This window comes from Candoia aspera, chromosome 2 (assembly GCF_035149785.1).
Source record: "Candoia aspera isolate rCanAsp1 chromosome 2, rCanAsp1.hap2, whole genome shotgun sequence".
Lineage (NCBI taxonomy): Eukaryota > Metazoa > Chordata > Lepidosauria > Squamata > Boidae > Candoia > Candoia aspera.
Genome location: NC_086154.1, coordinates 242,178,500 through 242,204,665, shown reverse-complemented (window position 1 = coordinate 242,204,665; position 26,166 = coordinate 242,178,500). Strand labels below are relative to the sequence as shown.

Below are 26,166 nucleotides of genomic sequence, written 5' to 3'. Positions count from 1 at the left end.
GAAATTTTTTTAAAAAATCATATATTCGGTCAATGACCAGCAAAATTTAAAAGGAGAAAAGCAAAATATAACAAAGAAATACAATAATATATTACAGACTAATAAGATATATCACATAATAACATAGTGTTCACTCTGTTATTACTATATTAATACATTTGTTACCTTAGTGGTGTGAACCTAGAACATTAGGAATTATAAAATAAAAGTAAAAATATATATCCCCTGACAATTTATTAATTAAGATATTTCAAATTTAAAAGTACTTTTTAAAGTAGGGATTTACTTCTTTGTCTAGTTTTGTCTTGTTTTCATTGCAGCAACACAGAATTTGGCAACTGTACATGTAATGTATGGTTTTAGATCCTGAAGTAGGTAGTTCACGTAAAAATTATCTGGATACCCAGGGAATTTATCTATTAGGGGCAAAATGTATATTGACCTGATATCCCTGTAAAATTTACAGTGTAGCAGTACATGTGAGATGGTTTCTACTTCCTCTTTACCACATGGGCAGATACGCTTAGCTATAGGGACTTTGTTATACCTGCCTTGGAGTAATGCAGATGGAAGAATTTTGAATCTAGCTTTGAAGAATGAGATTCTCAACTTAGGGAAGGTTAGGTTTAGCAAATATCTTGCTGGTACCCATATGCCCTTGTTTATCCAAATTCTGTTATGTTGTGGGAGCCTATTAAGTTCATTCTGGAACTCCATGTCCCTTATTCTTTGAATGACTAGCTGTTTGGCTTGGTCATAGCCTAATGATACTAAGAATAATGGAGAGAGTCCATACAAAGCCAGCTTACATTCTACCACCTGCTTCCAGGGTGAAGAGAAGTTATCTATTAGAACTAGAGGGGTTAAACCAATGGGAAAAATTGGATTTTTAGCCAATAATTTATCATCAACTTCCAGGCCCTCGCTTGAATTGATGGCATTCCTGTCTCGAGCCTTAACTGGGCATTTGATGTACCATTGGGTGCGGCTAAAATTAATTGCAGAAATTTTGTTTGCACTGTTTCCTGCAGCATCTTCTTTATATAAATTCCTATTTGTGCCTTGTAAAGAATTTCAGCCAATGTTTTGTCCTCAAAAAGTTTTAAAGCCGCAAGTACTAATTGTCCTCCATCAGAGTAAAAAAAACGTTTAATGGCATTCATTGACCTAAGGGCTGATTGCACTACATAATTCTGGTGTGCATTCCAAGTACCTTTTGAGTGGAAGACCACCCCAAGGTATTTAAATACATTAACTTGTTCTAATTTATGCCCTTCTACTTTCCAGGAACGCTTCCTAGCTCTCCTAGCAAAAACCAAAATTTTTGATTTATCGAAGTTGAGAACCAAATGGTTTTGTCTGCAGTACCTTAGTGTTGCTGCAATTGCCAAGAAAATTATATGGACATGGCTGTGAAGTTACAAGGAGTTGAGCTCAGCTTGAAGGAACTCAGAGATATATCAGAAATTGGCTTTCAGAGCAGTTATCCATGCTCTTTGAAAACATTCAATAAAAAAAGAAGTCAATCTATATCTTCTGATATAGATGAGTGTATTCTGCTTGAAGCTACTGGTGAGCATCTTTGTCTTTTTTGCCCTTTTCAGAGTTCTATAGGTGATGGTGATATGGTCGCTTATACCTCCTTTGGCTGGAAAAGAGAATTTTAGTGTCAATTGTCCATCCTTTAGATACTTCTACATTAAACTACTGCAATCATTTCTATATGGGGTAGGTTTTAAAAACAGCTCTGTAATTTCAGTAAGTGTAAGTTGGAAACTGAAAATCTGCTGTTTGAGGCTTGAACCAGGGTTATTTTTAAGTGCTAGTGGTGGTGGTGGGGTGTTTGATAGGGCTTTTGGAGAGAGCCACAGAAAGTATATTTTGCCATTTTTTAAAAAAGAATTATCAAGAAATTCTTTACTTCTAATTTAAAATGGCTCTTTTTTAGCTCTCATACCTCCCTCCTCAACAGTACTAATAGAAAACTGAAAATATGATTCACTTTCTGTGATACAATGTAGATATATGGTTCATATTCTGTTCTTCTCTGAAATAAATTTTGAAGTTTTACTAAACAATTGCCTTAGTAATTTTTCATTAACTTCAGCTGAAATTGTCATTTTTCCAGAATTCCAGTGAGCAAGACTTCAAACAGTAATTACCGAAAAATATAATTGGCTTATCATTGAGAAATATTAAAGCAATTTTAGATTTGTTTGTTTATTAATTTAGAAGTTTTATATGGCTGCTCAACTTATGTGATCATCATTCTGCGCAGTGTACATCAATAAAACTAAGGAGAACCAAATTACAGTTAAAACTAACAACATCAAGAACTAAATGTTGTCAACTTTTTTTTCATATCACCATGAAATAATAGTGTTTTGGTCAGGAATAATAGCAAAGTCTTGGATGTTCAGTTCAATTTAATCAAGTCGGAGTGAAAAGATATGTTGAATACATGCTTCCTATAAATTTCCTGCATTTTCAGGACAGCTGCTGTACTCTGCAAATATTTCTTACACCAATTCCTACCTTAGTGCAAAACACAAAGACAAGTTATGATAAAGTTGCTTACAACCAATGCCTTATCCTGCTACCAATTTCTGCATTCCCATTTACTGAAAATAATTCTGTCATAGATATTTTTGTTTTCTTCATGCAGTGTTTTTATCTACCTCTTTGATCATGGATTCTGACAATATGTAGGTATAACTGTGTCAGCACAGAGGCAAGGCTGCCTGACCTTGTGTAGACTTGGAGGAAAAGCAGGGCAGTCCTGATTATTACTTGGAGGGTGATAATCAGGGAACCTGAAGGCTATAGGCTAAAAAAAAAATCCCCAGAAAAGGCAAATCACTTCCATATCCTTACCAAGAAAACTGAACACAGGTAGTCCTCACTTAATGACCATTTGTTTAGTGACAGTTCAGACTTATGATGGTGCTAAAAGAACTGACTTACAGCAGGTGCTCACACTTAATGACTGTTGCAGAATCCCCGTGGTCATGTGGTCATGATTTGGATGCTTGGCAACCGGTTCACATTTATGACTGTCACAGCATCCCATGGTCACATGATCGCCATTTTTTACCTTCCTGGCTGGCTTCTGGCAAGCAAAATCAATGGGGAACCATGTGATTCGCTTAATGATCATGTGGTTTGCTTAACGACTGCAGTGATTTGCTTAATGGCCACTGGAAAAAAGGTCATAAAATCAGGTTGGATTCACTTAATGACCACTTTGCTTAGCAACCAAATTTCTGGTCTCAGTTGTGGTAGTTAAGCGAGGACTACCTGTAGATGTCTCCATATAAGTGTCTAGGAGTCCAGTTTGATGTGAGGTCTTTATTACCACACAAAGCCTCAAAGAATATGACTAATTGCCAAGGGATTCTTATAGTACTAACTTTGACTGGATTTGCACTGGATGATGAGATAAGGTTCTGGTTTTTTATTCCTTCCAGTTGGGCAAGATTTCCTTTGCAATGGCAAAGGGACAATCTCATATAGATAAAGCCATTTTAATCTACAAGCTGACTTCAGTTATTTATTTAATTTTAAATAAATTTATTTAATTTTAAAATCTTATACGACCAAATGATTTCAGGTAGTTGATAACAATTTAAAACAACTACACAAATAAATAACAGCAATCAATACACTGCCATGCTGTCAAAGTCTGACTGAGATCACCCCTGAAACATACAAATCATCATATAAACCAGGCACCTGAATGCTTGTCAAGGGCAGCTCCATGTAGAATACATTACAGTCATCCAATTGGGAAGTGCCTAGGACCTATGCAGTTGTGAGCAGGGCCTCCCAGTGCAAGAACTGGGCAATTGGTGCATGAAATGAATTTGTGCAAACCCCACCCCCCACTGCAGCTGCCACCTGCTTTTCAAGCAAAAGCCATGAATCCAGGAGGACTCCCAAACTGGGGAGTGCTATCCCATCGAGTGTTGAGATGAAAAATCCCCAGATTCAGAGGGCTGGAAAACAGAAAGCCACTCCATCTTGCTAGGGCTAAGTTGCGGTCTGTTCATCCCATCCAGATCCTGATATCCTCCAGGCGCTGGATATGCACTTGGAGTAGAAATGTACAGTAGAACTGAGTATCTTCAGCATTCTGATGATATCTTTCCCTGTGCCAATAGATGATCTTGCCTAGTGGTTTCATGTAGATGCTAAATTGGAATGGAGAGAGAGATGTAATGGTATGTGGGAATGGCCTTGGGAGGCAGGGGGAAGAGCTTGGCTTGCAGAAAGAATCTGGACACAGCAAACATCTCAGAAGACCCTCCCTAGTTTCTTGGCTATAAAAGCAGTGGGGAAGAAATGTACTTTCAGATTTGGAAGATTCTGTCAATCTTACAATAAAGTAGAATTAGCCCATCTGGTCATGCTTCCTTCTGGACTACCACACAAGGCTGACATGAGCTGAGCCCTGAAGCACCCGACATAGAAAGGGCCTAGGATTAGACCTCTTCCTCCCACCAACACCAACTTGAACTGGCCCTGGAGAAGAACCACTGCAAAACAGTGCCTCCGACCCCCTAAGCCAGTCCAAAAGGATACCATGATTAATGATATTGAAATCCACTGAGAGATCCAGGAGGGCAAGGATGGACACACCACCCCCACCACTGCCCTCCAAAGGTCATCCATAAATGTGGCTGATACTGTCTCGATACTGTAACCCGGTCTGAACCCTGACTGAAGACTTCAGATAATCTGCTTCCTCCAGAACTTGTTGAAGCTGAACACCTACCACCTCTAAATAGTTTTATTTAAGAAGGGAAGTTTGGATACTCAATGTAAGTTGTGCAACACAGCTGGTCTCTTAAGGAGGGGTGGTCAACTGCCTACTTCAAGGCAGGTGGAACCACCCCCTTCCACAAAGAGGCATTAACTACCATTTGGACCCAACTTCATGCCACCTCTCAGGAGGCCTTGACCAACCAGGAAGGACATGGATCCAGAATTCAGGTGGCAGAGCTCACAGGGCCAAGGACCCTGTCCATTTCTTCAGGACTAACAGGTTGAATGAAACTCCTCCCAGATAACAGGGTAGAATCATACATCAATCACTTCTATAGAACCTACCCAGCCAGAGTCCAACTCAGAGTGAATCCAAGTGATTTTATCCAACAGTTTAGTCCTCACAGTGACCAGTAAGGACTCCCGAGGCCCCTCCTTACCCAAAGGGATCTGATCACCTGAAACAAGGCCACAGACAGCTATCTTCAGGTGCAATAGGATCAGAGTAGTAAGCCCACTTCAGTACCTTTATTACCACAAAATAAGTCCTAATGTAGGCATTTACCTGTGCCCAATTGGATTCACTCTTCATCTTGCTCCAGAAGTGTTCTAGGTCAGCAATCCTCAACCAGGGGCCATATGGCCTCCTCGGGGCGCTAGGATATTTGAAGGGGGCCACAGGTGAAAAGCATGCATTGGGAGGCCATGGCACGTACCAAGGGGTAAACAAAGAAGCACAATTGTATTATACTACAATTACTGCCTTGCTGACACCAGAAAACACACCAGTTACTGCCCCATGTCCATATTCAGTAATGGGACCTGGAGAGGGGGCACAGAAAAAAAACAAGGTTGGAAGGGGGCCACAGGTAGAAAAAGGTTGAGAAACACTGCTCTAGGCATCTCTTGCATCCAGAGTACACTGCAGGATTCAAAACTATAGAGAGTCCACATAGGTCCAATCCAATTCAAGGCTGTTGTCACTTGCTCATTCCAAGCTGCGATTAAGACCTCAGCTGAACTGTGCACCAGTGCTTTGGAAATTATTATAATACAAGATTTGTCTGTCTCTATTTTCTCATTGCATGAATCATTTTTCAACTTCAACTCTTACACTACAGGTCTTCGAAGACTTCCACAAGGCAGCTGGCACAGGACCAAACCCAAGATACACAACTCATCACAGTTGATCAAAAACTGGTAAGGGTTTTCTGCTGTATATACTCCCTTGAAGATATTTCTACATATCAGGTACCCTGAACTCTATACTGTACTGGAGAAAAAATGTAGGTGCAATTGCCAGATATCAACGTTCTTCAAGTAAAACACATGTTATGTTATTAAAGTGCAAGGTAAAAAATAGTCATAGAGATGCATGGTGGTTTAATATATGAAATCCATATATTAAATCATGTATTATGAAATCATATATTATGACTACCTACATTATGGCTAGGAAGCAATGTTTTAACATGTAATGTACCATTTTGAGTTAATGGTATTTTGAGATAATTGTTTAATGAAGTCATATATGATTCAATAATACTTATTAAAATTGTTGGATTGCCCCATTTTAAAGAAATGTAATATAAAGACATCTTATAAATTGATTGTAAAATCTGTTCATATATTCTGTTTTAAATGTGCATGAAGGATTACAGTTAGAAACAACTGTATAACATTCTTTTGTTAATCATTACCAGATCATAATTTTGGCAGTCTTTTAAGTTCTAGTATACTGCAGTGTGTGGTCCATTACCAATACTGTGATGCAATCTAATATTTATGCTTATATTATACAATAATCTGATACTTTTTGTAACGCATTCAAGGGATGTGATGTATCATGGCTTACACAATATTCTCTACTGACAATATTATCATGCTTTATTTTTGGAGGTGAAAAACAGTATTAAATCTCTTAACAAATCAAATATGAAACACACTTAGATTTGAGCTGTATAAAGTCATTGCCTTTTGTTTTAAAAAAGAATTTTAGAAGCTTACAATGATAATATAATGCTGGAGCTCTCAACAGGGATCCTTCCCCATAGACTACTATCTTGATGCAATGCAAGTTCAGTGCCATATCTAATTTTGTTCATGGTGGTGATGATTTGCAACTGGCCATTCCACACCAGCAACATTTTATGAATAAATAAGATTCCATAACAGCCCATAGTAATCAAAATGTGTTCTCAAAATTCCAAATATACCCACTGTCAGAAAAGATTGAGGATCACTGCCACATTGAATACTACTGTGCACACAGGAAAGGATTTCGCTGTTTCTGGCTCATCTCTTGTGTTCATATTTCAAAGTCAAAGCAGAGGGGTTGTTTATTTATTTTTGTAAATAAAATATACTTGCTATTAAAAAAATCTCAAAACAGTTTATCATAAAATTAAAACAATAAACACAGAATATTAAAGTAATTGAAAAATGCATTATTTGCAAGAATACCTTGAGTCATGCATCAAAAGCAGAGTGTCTGCTTTATGGACTATGGAATAAAGAAAGAATGGTGGGTGCTATTTACTTGCATCAGTTCAACTTATGTCACAGCAAATTGGGATCCTTCGGGAAAAAGGTAGAGGGGTACCAATACTTTTGGCCACATCTGTACTTCATAACATAACTAATTAAACTCTCAGTTAAAAGCATTATTGAAGAGGAACATCTTCAGAATTTGCCTACGCCACTTTTACAGATGGGACAAAATACAAGTTAATTAGAAAGTAAAATTTCATCATTTGGGGATACCGTTATGTATGCCTTATCTCTTATTACATGTAGTCCTTGCTTAGCAACCACAATTGGGACTGGCAACTCTGTTCCTAGATGGTGCGGTCACTAAGTGAGAAATCACGTGATCATGACGGGCTTATGGCGTCACTTCCCATTCAGTTAAGTGAATCATTGCAATCATTAAACAAGACATCACATGACCATGACGTACAATTTTACTTCCGCTTTCTCCATTAACTCTGCTTGTCAGAAACCAGTTGTAAAGCAGATGAATGGCAATCGTGATCGCAGAACACTACAACAGTCATAAATGCGCACCAGTTGCAAAGCACCCGTATGGTGATCACATGACTGCTGGTTGCTGCAACAGTTGTAAATGTGAGAACTGGTCACAAAGCTGGTTTTTTTAGCACCGTCGTAACTTCAAACGGTTGCTAAATGAGGCAGTCAGTCAGTGAGGACTACCTGTAATACTGACCGAATAGATTAACAGTAATTTAGAATTTCTAAAAATTGCTCATGTTACATGTTACCCATAACTCACCAGATAATGAGAAAACTAGAAGCTGCCCAAATTAGGCACATTCAGTCCTTTAAAGTAATTGATTAGTTTTATACTGCTATCCAGCTGTATTGACTTCCAGTTGACTGTCTTAAACTGTCAACTTGTTCTCTCTTATCAGTCTCACTCTTATAGTCAGACACTTTATTCAGTAATTCCACTACTTCTCATAGATTCTTATTAAAACACTGGAACAACTATGTAACATCTGGAATGTTGCTCTAATTGCTGAAATTTGAATGGAGAACCATGTAGATGTCTCCTCCCAGCTTTCCAAACACTGGGTTTCTAATATAGAGACATAATGTTTTTTTTAAAAGGCACATATTTCATAAATTTTAAGTTATTCAAGCAGAGTGAAATGTTCTTATTTTTTTACCAAGTTAGAATGGCTGAATTGGGATGCAGTGAAGTAATTTAAATATTTAACATTAAGGAAAGTTTGTTTCATTGTTGTTTGAATTTATTTATTTATTTATCATATTTATATGGCTGCCCATCTCACACAAAGTGGCTCTGGGCTGTTATAATTGCTGCAGTCTATACTAATTTATTGCTGTTATAATTGCTGTAGTCTATAGAAATTTTCACTATTCATTTTTTTGGTCATTAAAAAAGAATTGACAGTGTAATTAAATACATGACCTTTCTCTTTAATGACGTCTACTTCAGTTGTATTTTTTTTCCCTCAAATACTTTACCAGCGGTAGTCTCAACTTTTCAAATGAAGCCAACATATTGTACAACTTTAATTGAATTATTTACTAGCTGTAATTAATATTTTTTCCTATTTTCCTCTGTACAGTAGTAATTCTTAGGATTAGTAAATTAGGCAACATTTTGTAATAACTGCTAGATTAGGAATCAAAATGTAGAACTGACTCCATTTCACAAATGATATTTTCTCTTGGGTGTTTTCATTCAACTTAAGTGAACAAAATTCTATATCTAGTAGAAAATTATTTTGGTATCAACATTTAGTTAAATTTTGTATACCTTTTAAGTTGGATACTTTAAAGAGCACTCTTTAATACTTTGCTAATCTACAGTGCTGATCTCCCTTGGTGAAACTTAAAATGATTTAATGTCTTACATATGAAACAAAATTAGTTCCAGTGCTATTTTAGAAATTATGTTTCTCCTTGTGTGTTACATATGGTTTTCCTTCAGCAATTTCTGCAGAATTTTGGCCTGAGACACCATGGTTATTGTATGACTTTTAATCCAGCTCAAATTTTGAATTTGGTGGTAGTATTATTTCATTATTTTTCTATTCAAAATCAGAAACATAGAAGTAGCTGTCCTTATTCCGATTGATGGTAAAGTAAAACATGATTAAGTTATTCATATACTTTAAGATTATTGTTAATAATATTAGTGTCTAATTATTACTGAAAAGTCTGCATCATAAATGGTTGTAAATTATTAGTCAGATGAATCCTCCTATTATACTCATAGTGGAATTCCTAATGTTCCAGTTTCCCTAATACTCTAATTTTCCATAGGAAAAAAAAGAGGAGAAATAACTTCTAAAATTTCAGTCAGAAAATATTCTGATGTGGAATTGACCAGTTAATCATACCAATGCATTGTCTTACCTTAAGTATAAAAGGAAGAATATTACAATGCTTCATAATAGATACTAGAACTTTTATACCATCTGGGTAGTCCAGTCTGAGACAGCCTAGGCTACTTTTGCTAAGCTACATCATCTTAGAGGGTGACTTTAAGCTCAGTTCAGTTTTTATATTCATAGAATGGAGAAGAAGGCAGATTTTATTCTCTTCTAATCAATGGCTTGCCCATCCACTAGTGATAGTTATGAGGACCAGCAATGCAAGACTTTATTTTTCATGGTCTCTCTTTCTGTGGGGGTCCTGAAAGCATTTCTCTGATCCTGTCTACTTCTTTGATCTGCTTGACCTCAGCCTGCAGGTTGAATGAATACTGCCAGTTGAAATATTTCTTTATTCTGTGTTGGTTATGCTTAGAGGCCCAAAAGGAAGGTTCATCATGACTTTCTTTGGGAACCTCTTGTAGACTTCAGTAAATGTTCTGGAACATAGTGACATACAATAGTGTAATAAAAATGTGTTCATTGTTTTAAGTTTAAGTTGTTAAGTTTAAGTTGATGGTTGCAGATTTCCTGGTAAAAATTTAAACCAATAAAGGCAAGGGTAACATAAACTGATAGCACAGTTTACCATGAGGAAATTGAAGGAGTAAGTACCAACTTGCTACTAGTAGTCAAAGGTTATAAATTAGGCTTATAAAATGAAAAGGCCAAATAAACTGGAATGGGCTTTTATGGCTTAGGACTTTGAGATTTTGGTACTCAAAATAAGAGCATATTCAGAAACATTCTGTTCTTCAATTCTAGTATATGGCTTTTGCATATGACTTTCATTATGGAATTCTGAAGCTCTTGTAAAACAATAAAATGTTCCACCTCAACCCCTGGTGTGGGACAATCCAAATATTTCAGTGAAGTTCAGCACACAGATACTTCATAATATCTTGGCATTATGGTATTCCTTAAATATTCTTGGAAAAAATACAGTATGCAAATTTGCTTGTTCTGTACCATCAGATGTGTGATGTAGAAAAGCAGAATTATAGAAATGTAGACACATGGATAGAGAACAAGGAAACAAATAGATTGCATTTGTTGACATCTAACAGTCTAAATATGGAACAAGCACCAGATTGTTGTACTACTACTTTACTTCCAATGGTGCAAGCCAAGATATTCACATTACTTACTGAAGGATTTTCTCAAATGGACTGCCCAGTTCAGTCCAACTATATATGCTATAATGCTATTTGGCTGGGCTAATCAGTTGCTTGCTGCTCTTCCCTGTGTTGAATAAAACTACTCAAGAGTGCCGTGTCTACCCAAGAACAATCACTGTTGTTGCTTAATTTGTGTTCTGAGAAGAATTCTGATTGTTTTCCCTATTTAGCTACTGAAGATTTGCTTTACTGTTCTGCTTCCATCCAAATATAGTTTTGTAGCTAGTAACCAGTTCAAAGCATAGTTGAGGACAGCTGTACCTTGGACACAGGCAGTGGAAGGATTATAATAACCTTATGACCAAAGCTTTGTATTTAAATTGAAGGTTGTGTCATTGGCAAAAGAACTTTTTCTTCTTTGTCTCTAACTGTATAGAGATTTGCTGAAATAAAATATGGAAAAAATGCAATCTTGTTAAGCCAATTGGCAAATGACAGAGTGCAGCTTTGGTTATATGTGTATTGTATTTTCAGATGATTTTAAAATACATTTTCTGTTGCTACTGTATTGTTTCATTTCAACATAATTATTGTATTTTCATCAAAAAGATAGTTCAATCATGCCTTAGATTTTTGACACATTTATTGATAATATTTTTTTCTATTTTGGCCAGTTTATAGAATCTTTGTGTGGTTTTGTTTTGTTGTTTTTTGTTTTGCATTTTTGTAGTATATTTCTGTGTGTGTGTTTGTGTGTGTATATATAATGGGAAGTTTCCAGCTCTCTTCTGAATGAATTGAAACTGTTCAAGAACTGTGGCTATCTTCCATTGAAGGTTAGTTCTCAACAGTCAGCCTGATAACTAGATCAGTCCTTTACCAAAACAAGGGATAGAAACTGTAATTCCTGCCCAAAAGAGAATTGCTCCTAGCATTGTATGCAGAAAAAGATGCAAAAAACACAAAATCATTATAAATAGAACTTGATAATGAACAGTTGCTGCAATTCTTTCATAATGGGTTCTTAGCTTTTTTTTTCCTCAACAAAATCAACATCAGAAGTTCCTGGGTTCTTCTGTACTTATGTAATTTTTTACAATTTCTCTCTTGAGTCTAGGATCGAATAATCCAGAATACCCCCAGTTTCATGACAGCAAAGATATATGTGTGTTGACAGCCAGAAACAGAGTCTGTAAATCCAGTTGTAGAAAAAAGAAAAATCAGTGTCAAATTATTTGAAGTAGAATTATCTGAAATGGAAGTGGTTCAAGAAGCATCAGTTATAAATATATTTCAAAGACTTTGTCAAATAGCTGGAATTAACAGTCATAAATCCTTACTCCCGACAATCCCTTTATCTCAATTCTTGGAATATTTGTCAGTGTTTGTTTTATTTGTGAGATTGCCTGGTTTTTAATATTCAAAAATTTGTGCATTTCCTGCTACTTAATTTCAAGTTTCCTCCAATAGTATTCATTCTGTTGCAGGATTCTAAAAATTCGTGGTTTATTTGATAGCATTTGGAAACTTTAAAAGTTATATTCAACCATTACAAACCTGTTGCTATTCTTGCTTAGTGTGAAAGGTCCCCTGTGCAAGCACCGAGTCATGTCTGAGCCTTTGGGGGGATGCCGCTTTCACGACATTTTCTTGGCAGACTATAGAGCGGGGTGGTTTGCCATTGCCTTCCCCAGTCGTCACCTTCCCCAGCAAGCTGGGTACTCATTTTACCGACCTCGGAAGGATGGAAGGCCGAGTCAACCTGAGCCGGCTACCTGAGAATCCAGCTTCCACTGGGATCGAACTCAGGTCGTGGGGAGAGTATCAACTGCAATATTGCCGCCTACCACTCTGTGCCACACGAGGCTCTTATTCTTGCTTAGTACTAATCAGTATTTTAGAACAGAATGAGAAGAAACAAACTAGGTCAAAAGTAGTTGCAAGGTGTTCAATAATTTTGGATAGTAGAAGACATTATATGCTACTAAAATTCCCTGCTAATAAATGAGACAAAATTCAGCTTTGAATATAGACCTCAACTACCCACAATCTTTAATCACCCCAACTGGTCTGTAGCTAAAACCTAGGTCATCTTTCAGTTCAGAGTAAGCTATCATCTGATGATATCTAGGTATATGTTACTTCAAACAAATACGCAGATGCAATAGAAGACCTGATGCCTGGAGGCTTTAAGGCTTGGGATGCGGGGGAAAAACCAGACTGAAGTTGAATCCCAGCAAGACTGAAATATTGTGGGTCCAGAAACTATCTAGCTTTCCCTCTGCTCTAATGATAATTGTAGAAAGGGTGATATTCTCCCACAGGAGCAGGACCTCAACTTGGGGAGCTTCTTAAACTCACAACTGCTACTGAATGAGCAGATAGTGGCTGTTCTAGGGTGCTTTTGCCGGTTTCAACTGATACTTAATTGCACTCTTTCCTGTAGAAGGAGCCTCTGGCTATCACCTGCCAATTAGATTACTACAATACACTCAACGTGCAGCTGCCTTTGAAAACTACCCAGAAGCTGCTGTTGGTCTAAAATGCAGCAGCCTGTTATCTGGAAGAGGAAACCATTATTTGCATATAACACCAGTACTACAGGTTCTGCATTGGCTGCCAAAAGGCTTCTGGGTACATTTCAGAGTGCTGACCTTGACCTTTAAAGTCAGGCATGGCCTGGTACTTGCAGGATTGCCTACTTTAAGTAGATCTCACCCATCCAGTGCACATGTCCCAGGTTGGGATGCTGAGGGTACTATTCCCACATGAGTTCTATGGGAGAACAAGAGCGTCTTGTTTCTCAGCAGTGGCATTCACCCTTTGAAACAGTCTCTTAACAGAAATCTAGTCTCTCCATTGCTCCTCACCTTTAAAAAAAATCTTAAAATATGAACTGTTCAGAAGATCATTTATTTAAGAGCTGTCATTGGTACTTCTACTATTCTATTAGTTCTGCTTATAATAATTACATATAATAATAATAATTTATATAAGGTTTTAAAAGCTTTATTTTTTATGTATTCTGGTTTTTCTGTTGTGAGCATTTTGATTTTTCATTGTACACTGCCATAAGTCCATATAGAGTGTGGTGGTATATAATAAAGTAAATAAATAAAGCTGTCAGTCTTGAATAGCAAAGCCACAATCAATAATGGTGGCAGATTCAACTCTTCAGGGTAAAATGTAAATATGGAAGGTGGAAACAAATTCATTTACAAATAGGTCTCTGTAAATACAGGTAGTCCTCATTTAACTATGGTAATTGGGACTGGAATTTCTGTCACTAAGCAATATGGTTGCAAAGTGTGATGTCATGTGACTGCATCACTTAGCAACAGCAATCCTGGCAGTCCCTGTTGCTGCCGTTAAGCGAGAATTATGGGTCATTAAGCCAGAGCCTTCTCACAACTTCCTGCCAGCTTCCAACAACTGAAGTCAGTGGGGAAGCTGGCAGGAAATTGCAAGTCCCAGGCAGCTCGCAAGCAGGCTGGCAGGCAGGTAAGTGGCTACTGCTGGGTGGCTGCAGTGGCACGCGTGAGTGTTTTTGGGCCTGGCGGTGGCTGCTGCCGGGTGGGGGAGACTTACATGAGCCCCTTGTGGCCTTCCCTGCTGGCTTCCCCATTGACTTTGCATGTGGGAAGCTGGCAGGGAAGGTTACAAATGGCGATCACATGACTGTGGGGCATTGCAACTGTTGTATGTGAGAGCCAGTTGCCAAGAGCCCAGATCACAATCACGTGACTGCAGGAGTCATGTGATGGCCAGAACTTTGAGGACTGTTGTAAGTACCATTTATTCAGCGCTGTCCCAACTTTGAATGGTTGCTGAACAAGTGGTTGGTAAGCAAGGACTACCTGTAGCTGTTTTTCTTTCTATCATTACTATGATATAATCTATTATTTAGGAACCTGGTTATTGATGTATGTTTTACAGAACATTTTTTTGTCTGCCAGTAATCTTCAAAATTACTCTTAAAATGGATCTTAGAGCTGCTACTACAGTTACCAGAATATTACCTTTTGAGATAATATACATTTCTTTAGTAGTAAGTACATCTTACTTGTAACTTGCAAATATTTGTCTACTGCAGAAAATACTGCAAAGTAACATTAAAAAAAACCAAACATGATAATTATGCAGGTATTAAAGCCATCCTCTAAACTGATGCATGCATATTTATATTTAGATAAATATATTCACTTTTTTAAAAAAGATCGCTAATTCATTGCAATTCATTACTTGTCAATTAATTCCCTCTTTAATTAGAATAACATATCTCAATTCAGCCTCCGGTGCTTGCTGCCACTTGCTTTTGTAAGTAATTACTGTGATTAAGCATGTGGCAGTGTTAGCAAGCTCAGCTAACTAGCTAGTGATACAGAGCTTTCTGTAAAATGACTGCAGGCAGCGAGTATTCTGCCAGACGACAGACTATATCTGTAGCTGTGGCAGTTTGAGCAACAAAATCAATATATAGAAAGAGTTTTATTGTTTAAAAGGGATACATTTTAATTGAAAAGGTGGTGTAGTAAGAAATGCACATATTCTTCTCATTGCAAAGTCTAATCTGACAGCTTGTCAAAGGATAAGAGTATATTATTTTGAAATACTTAACTGACATATTTTGTGCATACTGTATTTGCATTTGGTTTTCAAAGTAAGTGAACGGGAGATCAGAGTTTTATTTTGCCTGCTCCTTTTCACTTTGGCAGGGCTATCTCTTTTGGTGTATAGGAGCAAATTAGATTGAGCTTTTTAAAAAAAAAATCTCAAGTGTCTGTTTTGTCTGGACTTTTCTCATAGAGGGTTCTTGTGCAGATATTTCAAGGCTTTAGTCTGGAGCACTGGGTCAAAGGATATTTCTCTTTGAAGGGCAGACAGGAGTCTTTTTTAATTCATGAGGTTTTTTGCTTTACATCAAAGAATAACTGTTTCTCAGACTGTAGTGTGATGGCAGTTCAGAGCAGTCTTTTAAAATAATGTTGAATATATATGTTTAGTTTTTAATATGTGTTCAGTTTCAGATACGTATTTTGCAAGACGTCTGCTTTAATTTTTGTGTTTGCCTGTGCTACAATTTATAAATAGTATTTCTGTGATACTCCATAACTTAGGGCAAACTAAATATTAATAAAATGAAAAGTTAGCAATAAAGATACTATTATGGTATAAAACTTATCACAGCAAAGATGTGTAAGCAGTAAAATTCAACAACACAACTAAGTCCAGCATTTTAAAAAGCCATGACCTCAAAATCCATTACCCCCTGAAGAGCAGTAGTTTTTACCTGGTACTAAAGAAAATTCAAAGTTGATGCAGATAGATGCCATGTAGGAAGGGCATTCCACAAGGATGCTGTCCCCAAAAGGGGCCTCCTTCTGTCATCCCCAATCTGCAAGCTCTCACAGTAGAGTTACATTTGAAGAACAATGCCTAATAATGACATGCTCTATTTAGGAATTATAGGAAAAGAAAATTCTGATTATTTTTCAAAGAAAAAGACTAATATTTTTTTCAAAAAAATTCAAAACTAAAAGGAAAAATAAACCAGTGATACCCACAAGAGTAAATGAAAGTAGGAAAAAGAACAAAGAAAAATTGAGAATGTACATACACATGTAGGGTGTGTATGTGTGTATGACCACAAATGTGATCCCTAAATATTTAAACAATTCAATTTTGTCCAGTGTGAGATTTATAGAGACTATACATTCAATTAAGAAAATTGTTAATATAGCAGATTAATGATGATTTGGGTAAATATATCCTTTATAGTGAGTTGTTTTAAAGCTCTTGTGTCAGGTTTTCATCCAGAATCATTTCCCTCACTTAAATATCACTGATCCATTGAAAGATGTTTATTTTAAAATATGTTATGATAACAAACTGGTAACTAGCAACAAGAATTTAATTGCTTAATTATGCATATCTTATTTAGCATATAAATCAATTGCATTGATTTATATGCTAAATAAGATATGCATAATTAACCAAAAGCAGGAATCATTATAAAATATTATGCAATTTCTCAAAAACCTTAAACCAAGTAAACTGGCTTATTGTCTAATCTATAAATATGTGCCAATTTGCTTGCAGTCTATCAGCATAATCTGAAAAGATTTATATTGTGAAGTTCTTGTGAGTTATTTTCAGAATCAGTTTCTGGTGATTTGCTGGTATAGATTTTAAAGAGAATTTTAAAAGAATCCTATGCCAGAAAAAGTTGTTAAAAGACTTTCAAGAGAATCTGCCATAATAAGACATAATAAGACATATAAGACTTTTGTATATTATAATGAGATTGTCTTCCTATTAAATGGAAATAGAGATATACTATTATTCATATATTTTTAATTATCATAATTAATGAGACTTAGATATTTTATGAAGGAATAATTGGACTTGATTAATTTGAAACCAAATTTGTACTTGTGACAGTTCATTTTGCTAAATATATTCAGTAGTAACTGGACTTCCTTTTATAGTTATTAATTCGTAAAATCCTTGTATCTCCACCCTTATATTGAACTGATTCCTTGTAGCCTTTATATTTATAAAGACAATGATCAAGTAATTGGAAAAGAACCAAAGATCAGGAACCAAATATTTTTTTTCTATCCTGTTTAGGTTTCCAAAGTTAGTTTAAATGTAGGTTTGAAAGAGTGATATTAATGTGTTACTGTCAGGAAGAAATGGTATTGTCTCAATCAATAAGATATCCAGAGCTAATTCAATTTGTACCCATTTAATAAACCAGCCCACAATCATTCCATGTCAGATCATTTCAGAGGGGCTTATCCACCACACTGGTCCAATGTGCAGGGAAGGTTGGAGATTAGACAAGAAATATCCAGCACCCTTGAATCCAGCAGTGGTTTCTCGAGGGGGGGATGGACTGTGGCCTCTTTAAGAGCTGATAGAACATACAAACCCCAGATGCATTTACCATCATCTGGATCCAACCATGTGTTGTCTTCCACAAACATTGACCAAGCAGGGGGGACATAGATCTAATATACAGGTGGCTGTGCTTACAGCCCCAGTGTTCACTTGTGCACTTCCTTGGATCTAGATGTAGTGGGCTGAGGGAATGGCCTTCAGGGACAGGAGGAAAAGTGAGTAGAAAGACAGCAGTCAGAAAAAAGAAACTTGAGTCTGGGACAGAACTGTAACCTGAGAGAGCGTCTTATACAAGGCCCTCCCTAGTTCTCACGAAGACAAAGGGAGGCAAAGGGGAAGCACATTCAGACTTGCAAGATTCTGTTACTATGTCTTGATAGTAAAAATAATATTGGCCTGCATGACGTTGGTTTCCTAGCCTGGTCTACCTTGATAGGCTGACGCTTATAGGCTTAAACTCTTCGCAAAGGATCTGCACATCCGGAGTCCAACTTCAAACAAATAAGAGTGAATTTTCCTCACAGATGCTAAGAATATTATTCACAGCAGCCCTGTAGATTTTCTCCTAGTTCCTCCTCAGGAAAGATCAGGTCTACCCTTAACATGGCTACTTGGATGTGATGAGTGGAAAAATAACTACATTTTTCTGCCCTTATTGCCATGAAGGAAACCTTAATAGAAGATTTTACTTGTGTTTGATCAGATTTGATATTTATCCTCCTCCAGCAGTGCTGTAGGCATCTCTTCTGTCACTTCATCTCCCAGAGGTCCTTAGAGAACCAAAGAGCTCTCTGGGTTCCATACGCAGAAAGATTCCTCATAGGTACGATCAGATCTGAGGCCTCAGACAACCTGCGCATCAGAGCCTCAGGAATAATTCCAAATTCCCTCAGAAACCCAACAGGATCCATCAGGCTCCTAGGGTGAACCAACTGAATGGGCCCCACCTTCCAGTGGTGAAAAGCAGCGGCAGAGAACTCCAAGGCTAATAGAGTGTGATCGGACCATGACAAGGAACTGACAGTAACTTTCCCTAACATTACATTGCCACTGACCCAAGCATGCTGGCTGGGGAATTCTGGGAGTTGAAGTCCACACATCTCAAAGTTCCCACATTTGAAAAACACTGCTTTAACAAGTGAGGGAAAGCATGTAGAATGTGGTTTCTGGAACTGGCTTTATCAGCAATGGCCACAGGAGGCATATTTGTTTTCTTCCATTAATGAAATAAGATATCTGTGTATGCATCTTTGTGTGGACATGGAGGCACAAGGTGGGCTATACTGTATATGTCCCAGTCTCTAAGACATGAAACAAGGAGGGAGGGTTGTTTAGAATGGAGCAGTATCCAACATCCCAAGCCACTCTCATAGGGATGCCTTGGGGGATTTTAGATGAAATTGCCTTCAGTGATCATTCCTGATCAGCAAGTACTCCAAATTATGTATCAGATGTCCAAGGCCCATTTGCAATATCCAGAGCTCTCTGCCATCTTGCTTTCAAATTTTAGTAGCGTGATTTGCCAACAAAATTTAGCAGCAAATTATCATCTTACAAATTTTACAAGAGTTCCAAAGAAGATAAGGTTTGGGAGAGGATTCTTTTATCTTGATATCACCTAAAGGGAAAATGTAAATGAACTTTTGCTTCAAAGCTGCTTGTAATTTAGGAGTGTAACTAGGTTGAGTACAATTTAATTGGATGGGCAAACCATCCACAAACAGTACTTTCATGTTGTCTGTATTGGGTCTTAGTTTATTAGCCTTTCTCCAAGCTTTAATTGGGACCATCTGGATTTAATGAGAGATACTTGAGTATCATCAGCTATTGATGGCACTTCAGTCCAAATCTCACAATGTCCTCACCCAGCAGCTTCTGGTTGATGTAAAAACAATATGAAAGGTATGTTGGGACATTGCAAATCCTTGAAATACTAGGGTTTTCTTTAAAAAAAATCTTTCTTGCCTTTTTAAATTATCAAACAATTTGATCCAAATGGGTATATATTTAAATAGAAATGTGCAGTTTACCCTAAGAAACAGGACCAGAGTGAATTTCATATTAAAAAGAAAAGCTATACATGGGAAGATCACAGTAGCTGGCAGGAGTACTGGTAAACAATAGAAGCATCAGCAGTAAAGAATTGAAGCATCAGCCTGAGTTCTTCTGGTATAAAATACATATGTGAATGCTTACAAAAATGTTCAAGGGGCTGTTTTTAATTGAATCCTCAAAATACTAGGTATTGGTTAACAAAATAGAGTGAAAGTTTAAAGAGCTAGTAGCCATATCATTACTAAAGCATAGCTGTGTGGAATGCTAACGCTATGTAACCATGCTCCATTGTGTGCTGCTTTAACAGGATAATTGTGTCAATTCTTTTCTGTCCTGACTACCTGCTGAGTATGGAAATCATGTTCATTATTTGGTGCTTGTTTTTCTGCCTGTCCACAACAGTGTGTATTATAGCATGGGGAGGTATAGAAAAAGGAGAACGTCTTGACAGAGGAGGGGGGTAGCTTCAAAAACTATAAAATATTAATATATACTTCCTGCAGTAATACTTAAAACCAAAATATCAACATTTGCAGACTTCTAAAAGAACTTCCAAAGAATTCCATCTTGATATTTCAGATTTTCTAATCACTCCATGCTGTATAATTAGTGGTGCACCATAGAACTGTATTACACTATTTGTGCTTAGGTGTTCTTAATTTTCTTGGACTATCTGAGAACCTGTTTCACCATGATTATACATTAGAATTTTTTCTTCTGTGCCTAGAATGACAATAAATGCAACTAGCTAATGTGTCATTGTTTTTTCTTAGATCTTTTAAATAGTTTTTCTGAGGTAGTAGTTTTCAAACTTTACTATAATTAAACTACTAAAATAATAAATTTGTGTGACATCACCCATGAATAGAATTAATGGTTTCAATGGCATTAGAGTAGACAAGAAATAAATATACTACTTTCAATAATTAAATATTAATTACGTGTCTTAAACTTTGTGGTAAAGTAACTGCCCACTCTCGGCTTACACAAACAAAATGAAGAGTAAAGCCCTGCATGAGTTTTCACAGGTTCAAAGGACAAAATTCAAATGATCAGTGGAGAGATATATTCAGAATTGGAGCACATATTCAAATTTGAGTGCTCAAATAGTACCTGATGGGAACACCTTAAAGCAGCTGTGTGTTTTTCTGTTAGAATAATAGACAATGAAAAGTATACTTATCCATTATATAGGAATTACCAAAGGTTGAGTCAATGTAAATATCTGCTACCCACTTAAATAAAGAAAAATTCCCCTACAGCTCTTTTACCTGATTAGTAGCCACCATTTCTTCTTTATAACTATATTTTTCCAGTGTTTAATCTAGCAAATAATGCTAATTGTGGTGCAGACTGGTGATAGTAGTACACCGTCCAAGTTTACAGCTAAGATTTTGTGTTGGAAAATATGGCCTTTATCAGATTTGTGTAGTCTATTTTTGCTTTGTTTTTTCTTTGTACTGATTACAGTCTAGTGTTATTGTTCTGTCTGAAAAATTGCCAGGTGTAGCAATGATGACGATGAGCCATCAATTGTCAATTGTCAATTCTGAGCAACCACATAGATAGATTTTCTCCATGATGATCTATCTCTAACCTGGTCTTTCAGCTCTTCTAATGCTGCACTCATTGCCACTGTAACTGAGTCCATCCACCTTGCTGCTGGTCATCCTCTTCTTCTATTTTCTTCCATCTATCCCAGCATTAAAGTCTTATCCAGAGAGCTAGGCCTTCACATAATGTGTCTGAAATAGGATAATCTGAGCTGGTCATTTGGGCCTTGAGTGAAAACTCTGGGTTGACTTATTCAATGATCCATTGGTTTGTTTTCTTGGCTGTCCATGGTATTCTCAGGAGTCTTCTCCAAGGCCAAAGTTCAAAAGTGTCAATATTCTTCCTATCCTGCTTCTTCAAAGTCCAACTATCACTTCCATAGAGTGTCACAGGGAATACCATTCCCTGCATTATTCTGATTTTTGTAGATATAGCATCACAGCATTTGAATACCAAGCACTAGTCTTGACTGCTGGTTCCTTTACAGTTGATGGCTAATCCTAAAAGGCAGAAGCTATCCACCATTTTGATATCTTCATTGTCAGTTCTAAAGCTGATTGTTTTACCTGTTGTCATTATTTTGTCTTCTTTATATTTAATTTTAGTCCCATTTTATCCATTATGCTCCTTGACTTTTATTACTAGAGTTTGCTGATCCTTTGCATTTTTGGCTATCAGGGTAGTGTTATCAGCATAGCACAGCTTATTGAGGTTTCTTCTTCCAGTTTTAAAACCATGCTTATTTTCTTCCAGTCCAGCTTCTCTTAATATATATTCAGCATATAGGTTGAATAAATAAGGGAAGAGTATACAGTCTTGTTGCACTCCTTTGCCAGCCTGGAGCAGTATGTTTCCCCATGTTCTGTACATACTGAGGCTTCCTGATCTGTATATGAGTTTCTCATAAGGACAGTGAGATGTTCTGGGATTCCCATTTTTCTGAGCACATTTCACAGCTTGACATGATCGACACAATCAAAGGCCTTTCTTTAACCAATAATGCACATAGTGACTTCTTTTTGATATTCTTTGACTTTCTCAATTATCCAGCATGCATCAGCAGTAATGTTTTGTGTTCCTTGACCTTTTCTAAAGCCAGCTTGAACATCTGGCATTTCTTTTTCCATTTAATCTGCATTGGATGATCCTAAGCATTATTTTGCTAGCTTGTGAAATAAAGGATATTGTACTATAGTTTGCACACTCTGTTAAGTCTCCTTTTTTGGGTATTAGAATGTACTGTAGTTAGACCTCTTCTAATCTGTTGGCTACTGTGTTCTTCTCCAGATTTGCTGGCATAGGTGTAGCAATATGTATATTTAAAGCTGTTTTAACGAAACCTATAATACACTTGGGTATTTGCCTATAGAACAGTTTCCTTCATTTTTCTCTGATACAAATATAAATCTCAGTTTTCAGATGGTACCTTAGTGGCAGTGGGTAGTTGAAGTTATCTGATTCATAATCATATAAATCTATTCGTAGAATTTGAATGCACTTGTGGACAAATGCACTAAGAATGAATTAATGTAAATAAAAAATTGGGCTGTATCCAAATGCTTCAGAGGATACCTGTGCTAAGAGTGTTTTTATGATTTTAGTTATAGTGCCAGTGGAGGGAGTACAGGACAGAGAAGCTAAAGCAGATAATAAAATTTCTATGTAATGATTTATGTGAGACAAGTGAAGGGGAAAAAGCTAGAGAGTTTCCTAAACACCTTTTTATATGCTCCCTTCTGAGCAAATTAGTAGCATGTTGGTATTAGTTTGAGGTCTGAATCAAAGGTAAAGTATGAGAGACTATTATGTTTGATTATTGTAGGATGGTGATCTTATATAATTGATTAAAAAAAACCAACTAAAGAGTTAGCATGTATCTCACAATAAATCTCATATCAGGTAACATCCCTGCTATTTTAAAGTAGGTCCTTTTATTTTTGGTTAAGATTTTCAAATGATTTCACACATTCTCACCTAGTTTAAAATCCTCTGAAAGCTTGGAGGTACTGAGAGGGTGAGAAACACTGTATGATGTACTTTATGCAATGGTTGTACAAAACATTTAAAGGAGCAATTTAAAAAACCCATTGTCTTGACACAGTTGCATCCTCCAGAGCTCTTGGTACAACTATTTTGAGGGTTTTCCCAGGTTGCCTCCATAATAAATATACAGCCACTTTGCTGACAGTCCTCATGACAGTATAGTCCATCCAGGCATGTACAAACATCATAGGAAAGCTTCTGAAGCAGTTGCGTGAAGCATCCCAGAAGATTGACCTCTTTTAACAATTTGAGAAGGACCCCTTCACTTATATCAGTGAGCTTGCTTCCAATGTTTTAAGCAGACCTAATAACCAGGAGTCTTTATCTTTATATTAGAACACCTGAAATATTCACAAACCCCTCAGAAAGTAATTTGTGAAACTGCTGAAGAGAGGACTTAAACCCAGGAAGGGAACAGATGGGGAAAATTGCACCTGTTTGTCTATGAGAATTAGCCCACAACTTAAGAGTGTTGTAGAAGGAAAGCAAGTTTGTTAGGTTGCTTCTGTGACCTCTTTATATAGCTTTCCTTTACTTCCTTTTGTAGGAAAAATTACATGTCTGCCTGAACCTAGTATCTTTCACTTATATAGGACTTTATTTCCCTTTGCCTTTAGCCAGCAGATCTATAGCTAGACTTAAGTGCAGCAGGACCATCCTGGCTGGAAATGATGGAGATTGTTGTCCATCAAAGGTAGGAGAAGGTTGTATTAAAATGGGAGATGCAATTAAACTACTGCAACCCAAATTTTTACATTAGTATTTTTAAAGGGCAACAGATACAATTTGATATGTGCCCTTGTTTAACATTTACTTTCCTAGGAAAGCCAACTTGCATCACCTTCGTGGCTTCAATTGAACTATTTTTGAGTATTTGTGTATTTGGACTGCCTTTTTGTCAAAAAATATGGGGGCTGGTAGCAAATCTTTCTAAAGCAGTAATAGCATCTCTTTAATCCCTCTTTTTTTATATCCAAGGATAAATTATGGACCTTAAGTAGGCTAGGGAACCGGAAGTAATTATGAAGGCCAGTGGCATTTTTTCAGTTTAATAAAAGCAGGGGCTAATTATTCAGTTTTTATTTAACTGAAATGCAGCCAGAAAGGAGGCTCCTGCAGAGCAGCTGCACTTCTTCAGTGTTATCCCAATTTACCACAGACACAACTGTCACAAACAGTACTTTTAAACTTGATACAGAGCCATGGAAGTGAGGAGCCTTTTGTCTTGAGAGCATGCAGAACTTCTTTATACAAATCAACTGGCAGATGATGGACAATGATGAAAATTTGATTCTTTGAAGTCATAATGGTCATTGAAATGTGTGAAATTCTGGCATTGAAAAGAGGGCAGCCAGCAAGTTTTGGAATCTTGGGTGGCTGCTGGGAGCTTGCTGGGAGGTTTTCTGCATTTTGACATCAACTTCCCGTCGCTTGTTCCCAGCTTCCTTTATTTAGAGAGGTGGAAAATGTTAAACAGCTACTTGCTCTCAGGGATGCTGTACAATCTCTTTGGGATATGCCATTGTGCAGATGGGAAATTTTGGATGCATTTCTGCCCCTCGGAATACAAACTGCTGATGTGCAAATATCTGTAAATAACTTGGGGCAGAAACAACATTTTATTCTGCCTTGTTCTTTAAAACCTTTACTTCCATCAGGTTATTTAATACTTCACATTGTGAACTTGTGCCATAATTAACTGGCCAAAATGACTTGAGAAAGAAAGCAAGACCCTAGTGATGGAAATTATTTCACTGGTTGTTGTTTTTTTGAGTCAGTAATTTCAATAGTTTCCTACTTCCTTTATACCATGTATAAAGACTTGAACCTTATATACTAGTTTTCTTAAATCTACAACAGTCATATTATAGAATATTTAACACTTAAAAAAAACAAATAGGAATATTTAAAGTTTCTCCTTTAGATCACTAATCTGAGAGTATGTTTCAAAATGGAAAGAATTAGGTGCCATACTAATTCATTTTATATATAAAATTCTCCCAGTTGATCTTTTTCCATTTCTTTAGTAAACATCTTGACACTAAATATACATATAGCAGTAAGTATCAAAGAACTCCCACACATTCTGTCTTGCCAATAGTTAAATGAGACTGAACTTGAAATCATTAAGCTAAAGATAGTTTTTAAAAATTTCTCCCAACAACTTTGTTGCAGCAACTTGATTCACAGGTAGTTTCACTGAAATCTTTGTTCACTGAACTTGGAACAAAGCACTCGGTGACACAGTGGAGTATTGGACTTAGGTTTTTTTTTCTTTTTTTCCAAATCCTACAAATGTTTTAAATGATATCTTGAAGCAGGAGATTTAACCCATTGAAATGTCACTAAAAAGACAGGTTCTTCCGCCAGTGGCTGAAGCTGTGCGGATGAAATCACTTTAGTAGATTGTTGTAATGCATTTTCAAAATGTGAGAACTCAGTTTGTCTAGACTGAGAGGGCACCTGCAGGGAATAGGAATTTTAGAGCTTCTGTGTTCTTTAGGTGACAACTATGTGAGCGATGCCAAGCCTTTATTCCTTATCTTTGGCAACAGCTCAGTATGCTGTAATTCCTTGCATGCCAAAGCAGCTTTTTTTTTGGCAAGGGGGTGGGGTGGGATTAAATAAATAAGTGCTTTATTCCCAAAAGGAAACTTTAGCTATAATGAATCAAAAGTAGAGGCTAGCAATATCATGTAGCTATTTTAAATTATTAACTCAGACCGTTTTCCTTCTTGTCCTAGAAATAAAGGCTTTTAGAGAATAAATCCCATGCCACTGTTAAAGGTTTTGTTGCAGCCAAT

At 36.8% G+C, this 26,166-nt stretch overlaps 1 protein-coding gene across 1 annotated transcript in view; it reads left to right on the top strand.

Annotated features, from left to right (window-relative positions):
* NDUFS4 (NADH:ubiquinone oxidoreductase subunit S4) overlaps nucleotides 1–26,166 on the top strand; it is a 46,888-nt gene that overhangs the window by 6,340 nt on the left and 14,382 nt on the right. Inside the window, exon 2 of the mRNA XM_063295668.1 lies at nucleotides 5,886–5,964. Within this exon, the coding sequence (XP_063151738.1) occupies nucleotides 5,886–5,964 (79 nt within the window). The remainder of the gene's footprint in view (nucleotides 1–5,885; nucleotides 5,965–26,166) is intronic.